This window comes from Mixophyes fleayi, chromosome 6 (genome assembly GCF_038048845.1).
Source record: "Mixophyes fleayi isolate aMixFle1 chromosome 6, aMixFle1.hap1, whole genome shotgun sequence".
Classification (NCBI taxonomy): Eukaryota; Metazoa; Chordata; class Amphibia; order Anura; family Limnodynastidae; genus Mixophyes; species Mixophyes fleayi.
The window spans coordinates 191,054,436-191,066,773 of NC_134407.1; the positions used below are offsets into that span (position 1 = coordinate 191,054,436).

The 12,338-nt window shown below is 42.5% G+C and overlaps 1 protein-coding gene across 1 annotated transcript in view; it reads left to right on the forward strand.

Moving 5' to 3' along the window:
- The first annotated feature begins 240 nt into the window (after positions 1–240).
- LOC142095416 (protein-glutamine gamma-glutamyltransferase E-like) overlaps positions 241–12,338 on the forward strand; it is a 41,399-nt gene continuing 29,301 nt past the window's right edge. Inside the window, exons 1-2 of the mRNA XM_075178363.1 lie at positions 241–388; positions 696–811. Coding sequence (XP_075034464.1) covers positions 241–388; positions 696–811 — 264 coding nt within the window. The remainder of the gene's footprint in view (positions 389–695; positions 812–12,338) is intronic.

A 12,338-nucleotide genomic window follows, 5' to 3' on the forward strand; every position in this document is an offset into this window, starting at 1 on the left:
TAGTGCAAAGAACAGCACAGATCTTTGAAACGTAAAAAAGGAAATAAACATTGTGTCCCCTGACCTCAAAACTAAACCAAGAGCCTGGGCTAGTAATCACTAGTGCTGAGGGATGAGTACTGGGGGGCTGGAATGTGGGGGCATGTTGTGTCATGTGTGGGTCTGAGGGCATGAGGGTGCAAAGGCAATTTGGGATGTCTTTGCATTTTAGAAAAAAAATATTTTTGTAGATGGCTAGATATGCAGAGGGGAGAGGGAGGAAGCGCAGGAACTGGTCCGCGGCGCAAGCGCAGGGACTGGTCCACGGCGCAAGCGCAGGGACTGGACCGCGGCACAAGCGCAGGGACTGGTACATTGAGCAGGACAAGAGCAGAGAAGCACTCTCCAGGTATGTCAGAAATGCATTGACAAATATATGTTTTTTAAACGCTATATTAAAGATACTATAGGGGGGAGCCGGGCACATAGTACAGAGTGGTGTCTCTTTCAATATTAAATTAAATGTGTTGTTTTAATTCATTACAATTAAAAATAACATGCGTCCCTTGGAGGGCCCATCACTGATGAAAAGTAACTATTCCTATACAATGCACAACCCTATGGACTAAGGGTAAAATGTAAAATACATATTGTGATTTTGCAGCATGCCAGAACAAGCAATGTGACTCACAGATTTTTTTTGTTTTTATTTTCAGTTGCTTTGGTGATATTTCACAAGGCGTTTCCACCAAATACAATAGGAGCATTCAAGACAAGAAAAAGCAAAAATCTGATTCAGCGGGTGACAGACCTACGGCATGAAGGCAGGGAGGTGAGTGCTGGGCTTAACACATAACATTGATTGACACAATATTAAAGATGTCAAAGGACTTTAATGAAGTCAGGGAACTATATTTGAATGATAGATAAATTAAAAATTCAAGCTCTGCCCTTTGTATTGCTGCTCAATATATACAATATGCACACTAGCTATGTGACATTCCTTCAGAAGACACAAAAGAATAATTAAATATAACTAAAATGTGGTAGGGTTGTACTTCATAGATTTTCAAGTTCCATTGTGATGTGAACAGGTGTTTTCACAATAGGCATCAATGTGTCATGATGTGAAGAACGTGCAGTCACCGTTACTACACCTGTGCTGTTGGCCGAGTCAAGAGTCTATTCCCAGAAAGAAAACGCTATCTGAGTATCATTTTCCAATGGTTACACCTTGCACTGTCCAGGAAAAATGTGACACATTATTCTCATTATCATTACAAAGGAGGCTGCTTTCATCCGTTCGTAAAGCCTATTTTTTCCAGTCCTGATTAGCTGTAGGGCACTTTTCAATCACTTCTCCATTCAACTGCTTCTCCCCTAAAAACCTCATAACCATGAATTGTGGTTGACTCCTACGTTGAATTTTCCCTGGACAGTCTTGTTTTGTGATGTCTATCCACTTTTCAGAAAAAAACATGAGTTTCATCGATGTTTAAATCATGAAACATGATACAGTCTAAATAACAGTGAAATTATCTGCAAATCAAAACAGAGGTAAGGGATTAATATTAAAGCAGAGTCGACTGAATCCTAAGTAATTGGCCAAATTGAACAGGAGCTTAATATGACTGAGAAGCACAACTATTCTCAGTGTCCTGTTCCGTTGACAACTCTAGCTAAAGGAAGAAAGTAGACGAGAATGTCTCCTTTGGGGTTCCAGAACAAAGGCCCTGATGCTTGTGGTTTCATTAAATAGAAAGTTGTGCAACAATGTTCCTTAGGGTGGCCTATAGCCCAAAGCTCCACTTTTGTAAACTGTAAACATACTGTATGTAAGATCAATAATTACCTTTGCCACCCTAATAGTATATTCATATGTCAATGTGTCATTATTTTAGAACCCTAAAAGAAGTTTCCAAAATCATATTTAGACCCTGTAAATTATAACTAATGATGATGTTACTAAGTGATTCATTAAAAGGATAATTCCACCCAAAGCAGAAAATTCACTTTTGGGTTGGTTATCATTAAGTAAACACAGTCCACATAGCTTGGGGGTCAGGGCCACTTTCTGATTCACCACTGTAACCCATACCAAAAGTCTCCTTTAACTACTGAGACCTAGGGCTAGATTTACTAAGCTGCGGGTTTGAAAAAGTGGGGATGTTGCCTAGAGCAACCAATCAGATTCTAGCTTTCATTTATTTAGTACCTTCTACAAAATGACAGCTAGAATTTGGTTGGTTGCTATAGGCAACATCCCCACTTTTTCAAACCCGCAGCTTAGTAAATCTAGCCCCTAATCTCTTAGTACCTCAAGCAAATCACAGTGAACGAGGAATACTTAACATACTAACAGACTGTTTTATGCATGAAGCGGGGGGACGGTCACATTCAGGGGAGATAGAAAACCCAAGAGTAGGGATTAGTTGAGAGCCGTTTATTTGATTGCTATTCATCAGAAGTAGGAGTTAACATTTTAAAAAGGGGCAAATTTGAGGCATAATGAGCACTGCTCATTATTGTGGTGGGTTTGAAATTCAGTAAGAAAAAAGTGAAAAATATTGACTATTTCTATGCAATTAGTAAAACATGAAGAAGACTTAATATGTTTTAATAACAATTTATATGATCAAAATATTATTATAATTGATTTGTGAGGAATCACAGTGGGGGAGAAGGCTAAGCACCAATAAAGAGATGGGTTTATAGAATGCATTTAAAGATTTGAAAGCTGCAGGAGAGTGTGATTGAGCATGGTAGGGAATTCCATAAGTGGGTAGCGGCACATAAGAAGTCTTGTGGGTGGCAGTTAGAGGTGGTTACCAGAGATGAGGCAAAGAGCAGGTCAGAGGTAGATCTAAGAGGATCAGAGTGAGAATATTTTCAGATGCGATTTGAGATGTATTAACGGGTGGAGTTGTTGAGGGGCTTGAAGTTAAGGGTGAGTTATTTGAATTGGATTCTGGTGGAAGGATTTTCAAAATTCTGTGGACCAGTCAGAGAGGAAGATTATGGCATTTCATATGGATTGAAGCAGAGATATATGGGTGAGGTCAATGCCAGTTAGAAGGAGATTGCAGTAATCGAGGTTTGGAGATGAGAGAGTGAATAAGAGCTTCCTGGATAAGAAAAAGGAGTATTCTGGCAATATTTTTAAGCCGGAGTTGACAATACTGGCAGAGCAACTGGATGTGAGGAATACAGGAGAAGGCAGTGTCAAGTGTGACACCAAGGCAGCGGACATGTGACAGGATATTGTGGTGCTATTGATGGTGATGGAGATTTGAGTCATAATCAGGAAGGAGAGTTCATGGAGTTTATGAGAGTACTTTGAGTTTATAACCCAGAAAACTGCAGTCCCACAGCTTAAATGCTCTTTTGGCAAATGCACCACTTTATATGGAAGTACATGGTTTTGAGGGCAAAATTTGCACCTGTTGATGGGACAAGGTTGGCAAGTCACAGAAGCTCTTTGCAGATTATGGATTAGGTGGATGAATATGCCTTTATTTGCACCAAGACACACAAACTAAATTTTAATTTTGCAGGACAGGATTATTTCATAATATATATATTACTACAAGTATTATCTACAGTAAATTATTGACATCACATTAAACTTAAAGTGGGAATATGTCAGACAGAATTAATATGTCATAGCCAACTGGCTCTCCCCAAGATTGCTTATGAAGCCATAATAAACTCTCTTCTTAATAAAGCCCAGCGGGTGGGCGGTTGACCAATTATCGCATCCCAACATTGATCACTAGGCATCGCAGATTTAGTTTATTTTAACAACTTACAGACCTCTAATTAATAGCAATGATCAGTAACGTGCTTAGTATTGACTGTACTTATGGATAAGTAACATAGAATAGCCAGAAATAGCAGCAGCTCTGGCAAGAAATATGAACTTAGCTTTGTATACAGTCCAGCTTGGTGCACTAGGCACATGGAGGTAACACACATGGCTGCTTTCTGGTACATTTATGGCAAAAAAATGGTTCCATAAACTGCTTGGGGGGCTTATGTGGCCCCACCTGATGTGGCGTTGGGCCCATGTTGTAAAAAACTAGTGGTATAGTATGTAGCCAGACTGATACAAGAACTAGCCTTGCTGCAGGTTCATCTTATGAAAGGTGTGGTGGTAATAGGGATATGTCTAACTGCCCTTCTGATGGGCTGAGGACAGCAGGAAGATATCTTTCTGCTCTGTGTGCTTGGTGGGGAGTGGATGATAATAAATGCCCTATACTGGCATAGTAGCTGACAATACTATGGCTCCCAACTTCATGTTAGATGTCTGAATATGCCTCACATAGGGCAAATACAATGAGACAGCCCACAGCTAGGCCCTAAGGGCTCCCCGGCTCCTTGGCTATAGTGGGCATTGGGTATCTACTGTTAGCAGACATCCAGAGTATTCACCCTCTCCCATATCAAACTGAGACCTCTGTTCAGGATACATCTATAACAAATGAACTTAAAGACCAAAAGACATACTCCCCCTTGACAAAATATTTTTAGATCCCTGGATACTTACAAACCTGATTTGTAAGTATACAGTTTAAAAACGTAAAAATTATTTATTTTTACATGATATGCTTAAATAGCATTGATTTTTTATTTGAAAGAGATGTGGCATAGCGTTTTCTGTGCACGCACAACAGGGCAACGGATGTTGGACAGAACTAAAGGATTTAATTGACAAGAAAAGGAAGTTTGGGTCTATATAAAATTGTACCTACCCAATATGACATGATTACTGGACACAATTATAATTCAGTGTCCTGTGTCTGTGTAGAGTACAATAGAATGTTATTATGATGCTCTACAATGGGAATGTCATGTTGGGTAGATGTCATGTGCGTCTGTATAGTGTGTAATAGAATTTATTATGATCATGTCAGGTAGCTATGTCATGTTGGGTAACTGTAGTGTCCTATGTCTCTACAGATTGTAATACAATTTTATTATGATTATGTCCAGCGGTCAGGTCATGTTATGTAGGTGTTAGCGTGTTATGTCTGGTCTTATATTTTGCATTATGGTCATGTGCAATGGTTATCATGTTGAGTAAATATCATCAAAAGCAAAAAGACAACAGTGTTGTAATAGGAGCCGTCTGTAGTCCGATAGTTGAACACAGAACTTGCTGCACTGTGACGGCAATGCGGCTGATGACTGGTATTAGAAGTAGGGATGTGCAACGGCCACTTTTGGTGTCTCGTGTTTTGTGTTTTGGATTCGGATTTCCTTGAGGTTTTGGGTTTGGATTTGTTTCGCAAAACACCTGACGAAAGGTTTTGGTTCGGATTTAAAGGTTTTGGATTCGGATTAATTTTGAAAAAAACATAAAAAGTGTTAAAATCAAGTTTTTTGGTTTATTTTCACTCCTACGCTATTATTAACCTCAATAACATTCAATAACAATCATTTCCACTAATTCCCAGTCTATTCTAAACACCTCACACCTCATAATATTGTTTTTAGTCCAAAACAGGCTCTACTGAGGCAAGATGTCATCCTCATCCTCAACCTCTGATTCCTCTCCCCCTACAGTGTGTACTTCCTCCTCCTCACACATTATCAATTTGTCCCCGCTGGACTCCACAACCACAGGTCCCTCTGTACTATCTGGAGGGCAGTGCTGTACTTGATTGAGGAATTGATAATTCATTTTTATGAACATCATTTTTTCAACGTTGTGAGGAAGCAACCTCTTTCGCCGCTCACTGACCAGGTTCCCCGCTGCACTAAAAACTCTTTCCGAGTACACACTGGAGGGGGGACAACTCAGGTAGAATAGAGCCAGTTTGTACAGGGGCTTCCAAACTGCCTTTTTTTCCTGCAAGTAACAATATGGACTGTCTGACATGTCTATTTGGATGGTGTCAGCAAAATAATCCTCCACCATTTTTTCTATTGTGACAGCATCCAATGCAGCAACAGTAGACATGTCTGCAATGATTGGCAGGACCTTCAGTCCGGGCCAGATGTTATCAGCATCCCCGCCAGCGGGTCTTTTAGGAAAACTGAGCTTTTTCCTCGCAGCTTTATCCTCCAAATTTTTGTTTTCCATTATATGTAGCACAAGAGAACGTAGCCCTAAGCCACACACACTCGGCAAAGCCTTTAAAAATTATATGCGGCACAGGAGAGTACCACTGGACTTCTACTGCAGAATCAGTGAACTTTGTAATATTGCAGTACCACTGGTGGACTTATACTGCAGAATCAGTGAACTTTGTAATATTGCAGTACCAATGGACTTATACTGCAGGATTGTTTTTGGATATTTTTTTTTTAAATTTCTTTTTTTTATAATTATTTTTTTTTTATTTTTTTTATAACTTTTTTGTCAATTTTTTATAACTTGGGAATAATGGGGAAATAACAATGCCCTTAGAAGGACAGAGCACAGGACACAGCACCACTGGACTGAACAGGACACAGCACAGGACCCAGCAGCACCACTGAACTCAGAAGGACAGAGCACAGGACACAGCACCACTGGACTGAGCACAGCACAGCACAGAATATAGCAGGGCAGAGGACCACCTAACACAACCTCCCTCTACCCTAATCAATGCCTGAGTGAAGATGGAGGCGGCCAGCGGGGAATTTATAGAATCCGAGTATCACGAGATCCGACAACGGGATTATGACTCGGAGCCTCGCTTTCAGTTTTGCAATTGGAGGTAATACCCGGATCTGTCTCGGATCCGGCTCGGATCGGCAAGGTTCGGGTGGGCTCGGATTTCAGATATCCGAGCCCGGTCATCCCTAATTAGAAGACAGTCTCCAAATATCGGCTTAGAGATAGTGTCACGGGCACTAGGAGTCTTTACCCAGAGATCACCAGGTGATAGGCTTACCAGAGCAGTATAGGTGGTAATATGGTACTCTGGTAGCAGGGTGATCACGGAACAGGAAATAGCAGATGATGAGATGCACAGAAAAGTCTATGACTAGCAGCACTGGTAATATGGAGGTAATAATACACGAGGAACTGTATGGACAAGGACACGTGAAGGTAGTCAGTGGTCTGCGATAGCAAGTTGTACCACTGCTATAGTGAGGAGGAATGTCCAACAGAAACGAGGAGGTGATGAGAGTCAGCGGACTGCGGATAGCAAGTTGTACCGCTGTCTGAGTGAAGGAATGGAATCCAAGTGGAGGTATCCGGGGAGTCAGTGGTCTGCGTTAGCAAGTTGTACCACTGCTATGTGAGAGGATACTGGAACAGGTGAAACTGTAAACAGGAGTCAGTGGTCTGCCACTAGCAAGTTGTACCACTGAATATATATGTGAGGAGGTGCACGGGGAGAGACTGCAACACAATATATACACGGGCACCTTGACTTTGATCCACAGTAATATGCACAATATAAATGTATAAATGACTGAACAACACTGCCAATATAGAAAGTCTCTTGAAGTAATCCAGCATGAGATAACACAGTCAATGATGGCAGTAGAGTCAGCAGATAGTACACTCCAGAGGAGAACCAACACAGTCCAGCAAGGTATGCAATACACAGCACAGTCAATGGGAAGTATGCATACCGTGGTTCAGGAGAAGGCAGTCAGACAGGAGTGCAGAGATACCTGAAGGGCAGGAGGCCAGCAGGATACAAGTCCCTGGATGGGTGAAGCGGGGGTCTAGCAGGTGCAGCGCACAGGTAGGTAGACCAGCAGGGAGCACAGGAAGGCGTGGAGAGCGGATCAGCAGTAGATGGATGAGTAGCGCTGAGAAGTAACAGCAGCGGGTCTCTGCGGGAACACGGAGGTAACCAATAGCAACCAGCAGGTGCAGTAACGATGGGACCCCGGAGCAGAGTTGAACTGGAACAGTTGATCACGGAGAATAGCGGGTAGCAATAGTGGAGGCAGACTCAAGGAAACACGGTAGAGTTGACAAGGACTGAAGACTGAAGCGCACAGAGGCAGCGGATAGGAATCAGCTAGCAGTCACGATGATGAAACACAGACGAGTTGCAGGTTGAAGACTGTAGTGCACGGAGGCAGCGGATAGGAATCAGCCAAACAGTCACGGTGATGAAACACAGACGAGTTGCAGGTTCAAGCCTGTAGTGCACGGAGGCAGCGGATAGGAATCAGCTGGCAGTCACAATCATGAACAGGTGAGTGGATGTGGTTGAAGCCTGTAGTGCACGGAGGCAGCGGATAGGCATCAGCTAACAGTCCCAATGATAAATGGTAGAGTTGAAGTGATTAGAAGACTGTAGTGCACGGAGGCAGCGGATAGGAATCAGCTCACAGTCACGATGATACAGTAGATGGTAGAAGTGGTATGGGAACCACAGTAGTAGAAGTGGTTTGGAAACCACAGGAATCAGCTGGGCTGAATAAACAAGGAAACACAGGAACACCTTCAGAGACTCATGGGGAATGAGACTCCAAGATCAGGCAATGTGGTGATGACCACAGGTGCTTAATATAGGGAGGTTGCCTGATCTGCCAATTAAGTTAAAGGAACATACACTGGAGGTATAGAAAGGGCTGCGCATGCGCAGTCCCTCAGGATGGAGGACGGCCACGGTTCCTAAATGTCCGGGAAGAAGCACTCACAGTCCGGTGAGTGACAGATAGAGTGTGCCTGTAGTCACTATGTCCTAACGCGTTTCATCACCAAATGGTGATTTCATCAGAGGAAATCAACCACTATAAACTTTGGTGGAGCCAGTTCAGTTTCAAATAGAGACTTTATTTTATATACACCATATCACGATCGGAATAAGTGTTACTTTTTGAATAACAGAATTTACCTCATAATTGATCTGTCTGTTTCTATTAGAGATGGTCACTGACCCCCGTGTTTTGGTTTTGGATTCGGTTTTGGATCTGGATTACCGTCGTGTTTTGGTTTTGGTTTTGGTTTTGCAAAACCTCCATTGCGTGTTTTGGTTTTGGTTTTGGTTTTGTTTGGTTTTGTTTTGCTATTTTTTGGGAAAATCCATGTTTTTGGGCCTAAATTAACCCAATTTAGTGCTCCAACTGTTTTAGAGACAAGTAATCTAATTGTTGAGGTAATAAATCATCCCAAAAAACAGTTTAATTCTTCGTTGGTAGGCCTATTCTACACACAAAACAGATTGTCTTCCTCTCCATCTATGCATATTGGCAATGCAGCCATCGTCTTTGAATGTATATTACACCCTACACTTATAGTTAAATATGTAAAGAAATGGAAAAAGCCAGTTTGGTTTCTGTCTCTCAAGGCCCCCCTCCACTTGTATAAAATACCAAAAAATTCAGCCATTATAGACTGTACAATATTAATTGACATGGAGAAAGCCAGTTTGGTTTCTGTCTCTCAAGGCCCCCCTCCACTTGTATAAAATACCCAAAAATTCAGCCATTATAGACTGTACAATATTAATTGACATGGAGAAAGCCAGTTTGGTTTCTGTCTCTCTAGGCCCCCCTCCACTTGTATAAAATACCCAAAAATTCAGCCATTATAGACTGTACAATATTAATTGACATGGAGAAAGCCAGTTTGGTTTCTGTCTCTCTAGGCCCCCCTCCACTTGTATAAAATACTAAAAAATTCAGCCATTATAGACTGTACAATATTAATTGACATGGAGAAAGCCAGTTTGGTTTCTGTCTCTCTAGGCCCCCCTCCACTTGTATAAAATACTAAAAAATTCAGCCATTATAGACTGTACAATATTATGAAAAATGGACAAAGCCAGTTTAGGGTCACTCTGTCTATGACACCCTACCCTTAAGGATAAATTGCCCTAACAGCAGCCTTTCAAGATGGTATGTGATATGGAAATGCCACAAGTCCCTTTCCTCTTTGGGGGTAGATTGCACCCTACACTTACATAGAAAGTTTTAAAAAGATGTTATCGGCATCATCTTCAGCTTCATCCTCACCCTCATCAGTGTTATCGTCATCATCACAGACTATCAATTCATCGCCGCTTGAATCCGCCATTAGAGAACAGTCAGTGCTTGCATGTCTTGGATGGTGAAGGCCTTCCTCGTGGAAGATGTAGTTCATTTTTATAAACATCATTTTCTCCACATTTTTGGGAAGTAACCTTCTACGGCGATCACTGACTAAGTTCCCTGCTGTGCTGAACACTCGTTCAGAGTACACACTGGAGGGTGGGCAGCTTAGGTATTGCAAAGCAAGTTTGTACATGGGTTTCCAAATAGCTTGCTTTTCTTCCCAGTAAGGAAAGGGACTGTCTGACATTTCCATATCAACTACCTCTTGAAAGTAATCCTCCACCATCCTTTGCATGTTTATACTCATATTGGATGGACTTATGGGCAAAGTGACACTTTTTTTTGAAAAATCCTTCAAACCAGCCCAGATGTTAAATTGTTCTCGTCTGCCCCCTGTGTCTTCCCTGCTTCTTTTTTGGAAATTTAATTTTTTACGAGCAACAGCTTGAGAAAGTGAAGGAGGACACGTCGTCAAGCCGAGGCCCAGTTCAGCGGCCAACTTGCTGAGCAATAGCTCCTTGCAAAAGTTCACATCTCGCTCATTTACAAGTAAAGACTCAATGTAGGTTTTAAACCTTGGATCAAGCACAGTGGCCAAAACGTACTGATCCGAGTTCAAGATCTTAATAACTCGAGGATCATTGTGAAGCGAATTAAGTACTTGATCGACAAGGCCAACATACTTTGCTGAATTGCTTGCTTTCAGCTCCTCCTTCATTTTCTCAAGCTGCTTTTCCAATAGTCTAATTAAAGGAATGACTTGGCTCAAACTAGCAGAGTCTGCACTGACCTCACATGTCACAACTTCAAATGGTTTCAGCACCTTGCACAGCACTGAAAGGATTCCCCACTGTGCAAGAGTGAAATACATCCCCCCTCCTTTCCCAATGTCATGACTTGTGCAATATGCTTGGATGGCTTTGCGCTGTTCCTCCATCCTCTGAAGCATGTACAGGGTGGAATTCCACCGAGTTACCACCTCTTGCTTAAGTTGGTGGCAGGGCAAGTTAAACTGCTCTTGGAGCTGCTGTAATCTCCTACATGCTGTGGCTGAATGCCTGAAATGGCCTGAAATTTTACGGGCCACCGAAAGCATCTCCTGCACCTCACGGTTGTTTCGTAGGAAGCTCTGCACCACCAAGTTGATGGTGTGAGCAAAACAGGGAATATGTTGGAAATCACCCAGCTGTAATGCTCGCACTATATTGTTGGCGTTATCTGAAATGACATACCCTGGGGAGAGTCCGAGTGGTATAAGCCATGCATCAATCACATCTCTCAGTTTGCGTAACAAATTGTCAGCCGTATGCCTGTTAGTGAAGCCGGTGATACAAAGAGTGGCCTGCCTGTGACAAATGTTACGTAGTGGTGTACATGCTGCTGCTGTTCCTGCTGGTGAAGGTGAATGACCAACCCAGTGGGCTGTCACAGTCATATAGTCTTTGGTTTGGCCACTTCCACTTGTCCACATATCTGTGGTTAAGTGAACAGTGGGCAGAATGGCATTTTTCAGCGCAATCTCTACATTTTTACACACTTTTTGGTATAGTTGTGGAATAGCTTTACGGGAGAAATGGTGTCGCGATGGAATTCTGTAACGCGGACACAAAACCTCAATTAACTGTGAAAAACCAGCTGCGTTTATGGTGGAGATTGGACGCAGATCTAACACTAACATTGCAGCCATGGCGTCTGTGATTCGCTTGGCGACTGGGTGACTGCTGTCATATTTGCTTCCCCTCGCAAAGGATTGTTTCACAGTTAATTGCTGAAATGTAGGACTGCTCATTTTATTCACCTGCCTCTGGGATGACGATTCACCCCCAGCAGCAGCAACAGCAGCAGCAGGACTAACGCTTTCTTCAGAGGAATCAATAATAGTGCCGGAGTCATCCAGCCTTAAGTGGGATGCCGGGCTAACTCTGAGCGCTACTGAGGATATTGATGAGGATGGTGTGGTGGGTGTATTTTGTGGCCGTCGGTATGTCGGTGAGCGGAGGGTCTTAGCTGATGAGGGAGTGCTTGTATTCTTTTGGGAAGAACTTTCAGCTTTTCCCAACACTTTGCCATGAACTCTCGTTAAATGGCGTAACATAGACGAGGTTCCAAGATGGTTAAGGTCCCTCCCTCGACTGACTGTGGCTTCACATACACTACAAATGGCTATACAATTGTTGTCTGGATTTGGGTAGAAATAATTCCACACATAAGAAGTGGATTTTTTTGTTTTATGCCCAGGCATGACAATGGCCTTTTTCTTGTCACGTGCCAGAACTGCTGCCACTGGTGCAGGACTTACACAAACAACCTCATCCTCATCAACATCCTCATTAGCGCCCTCGTCGCCTACACAAATCTCCCCC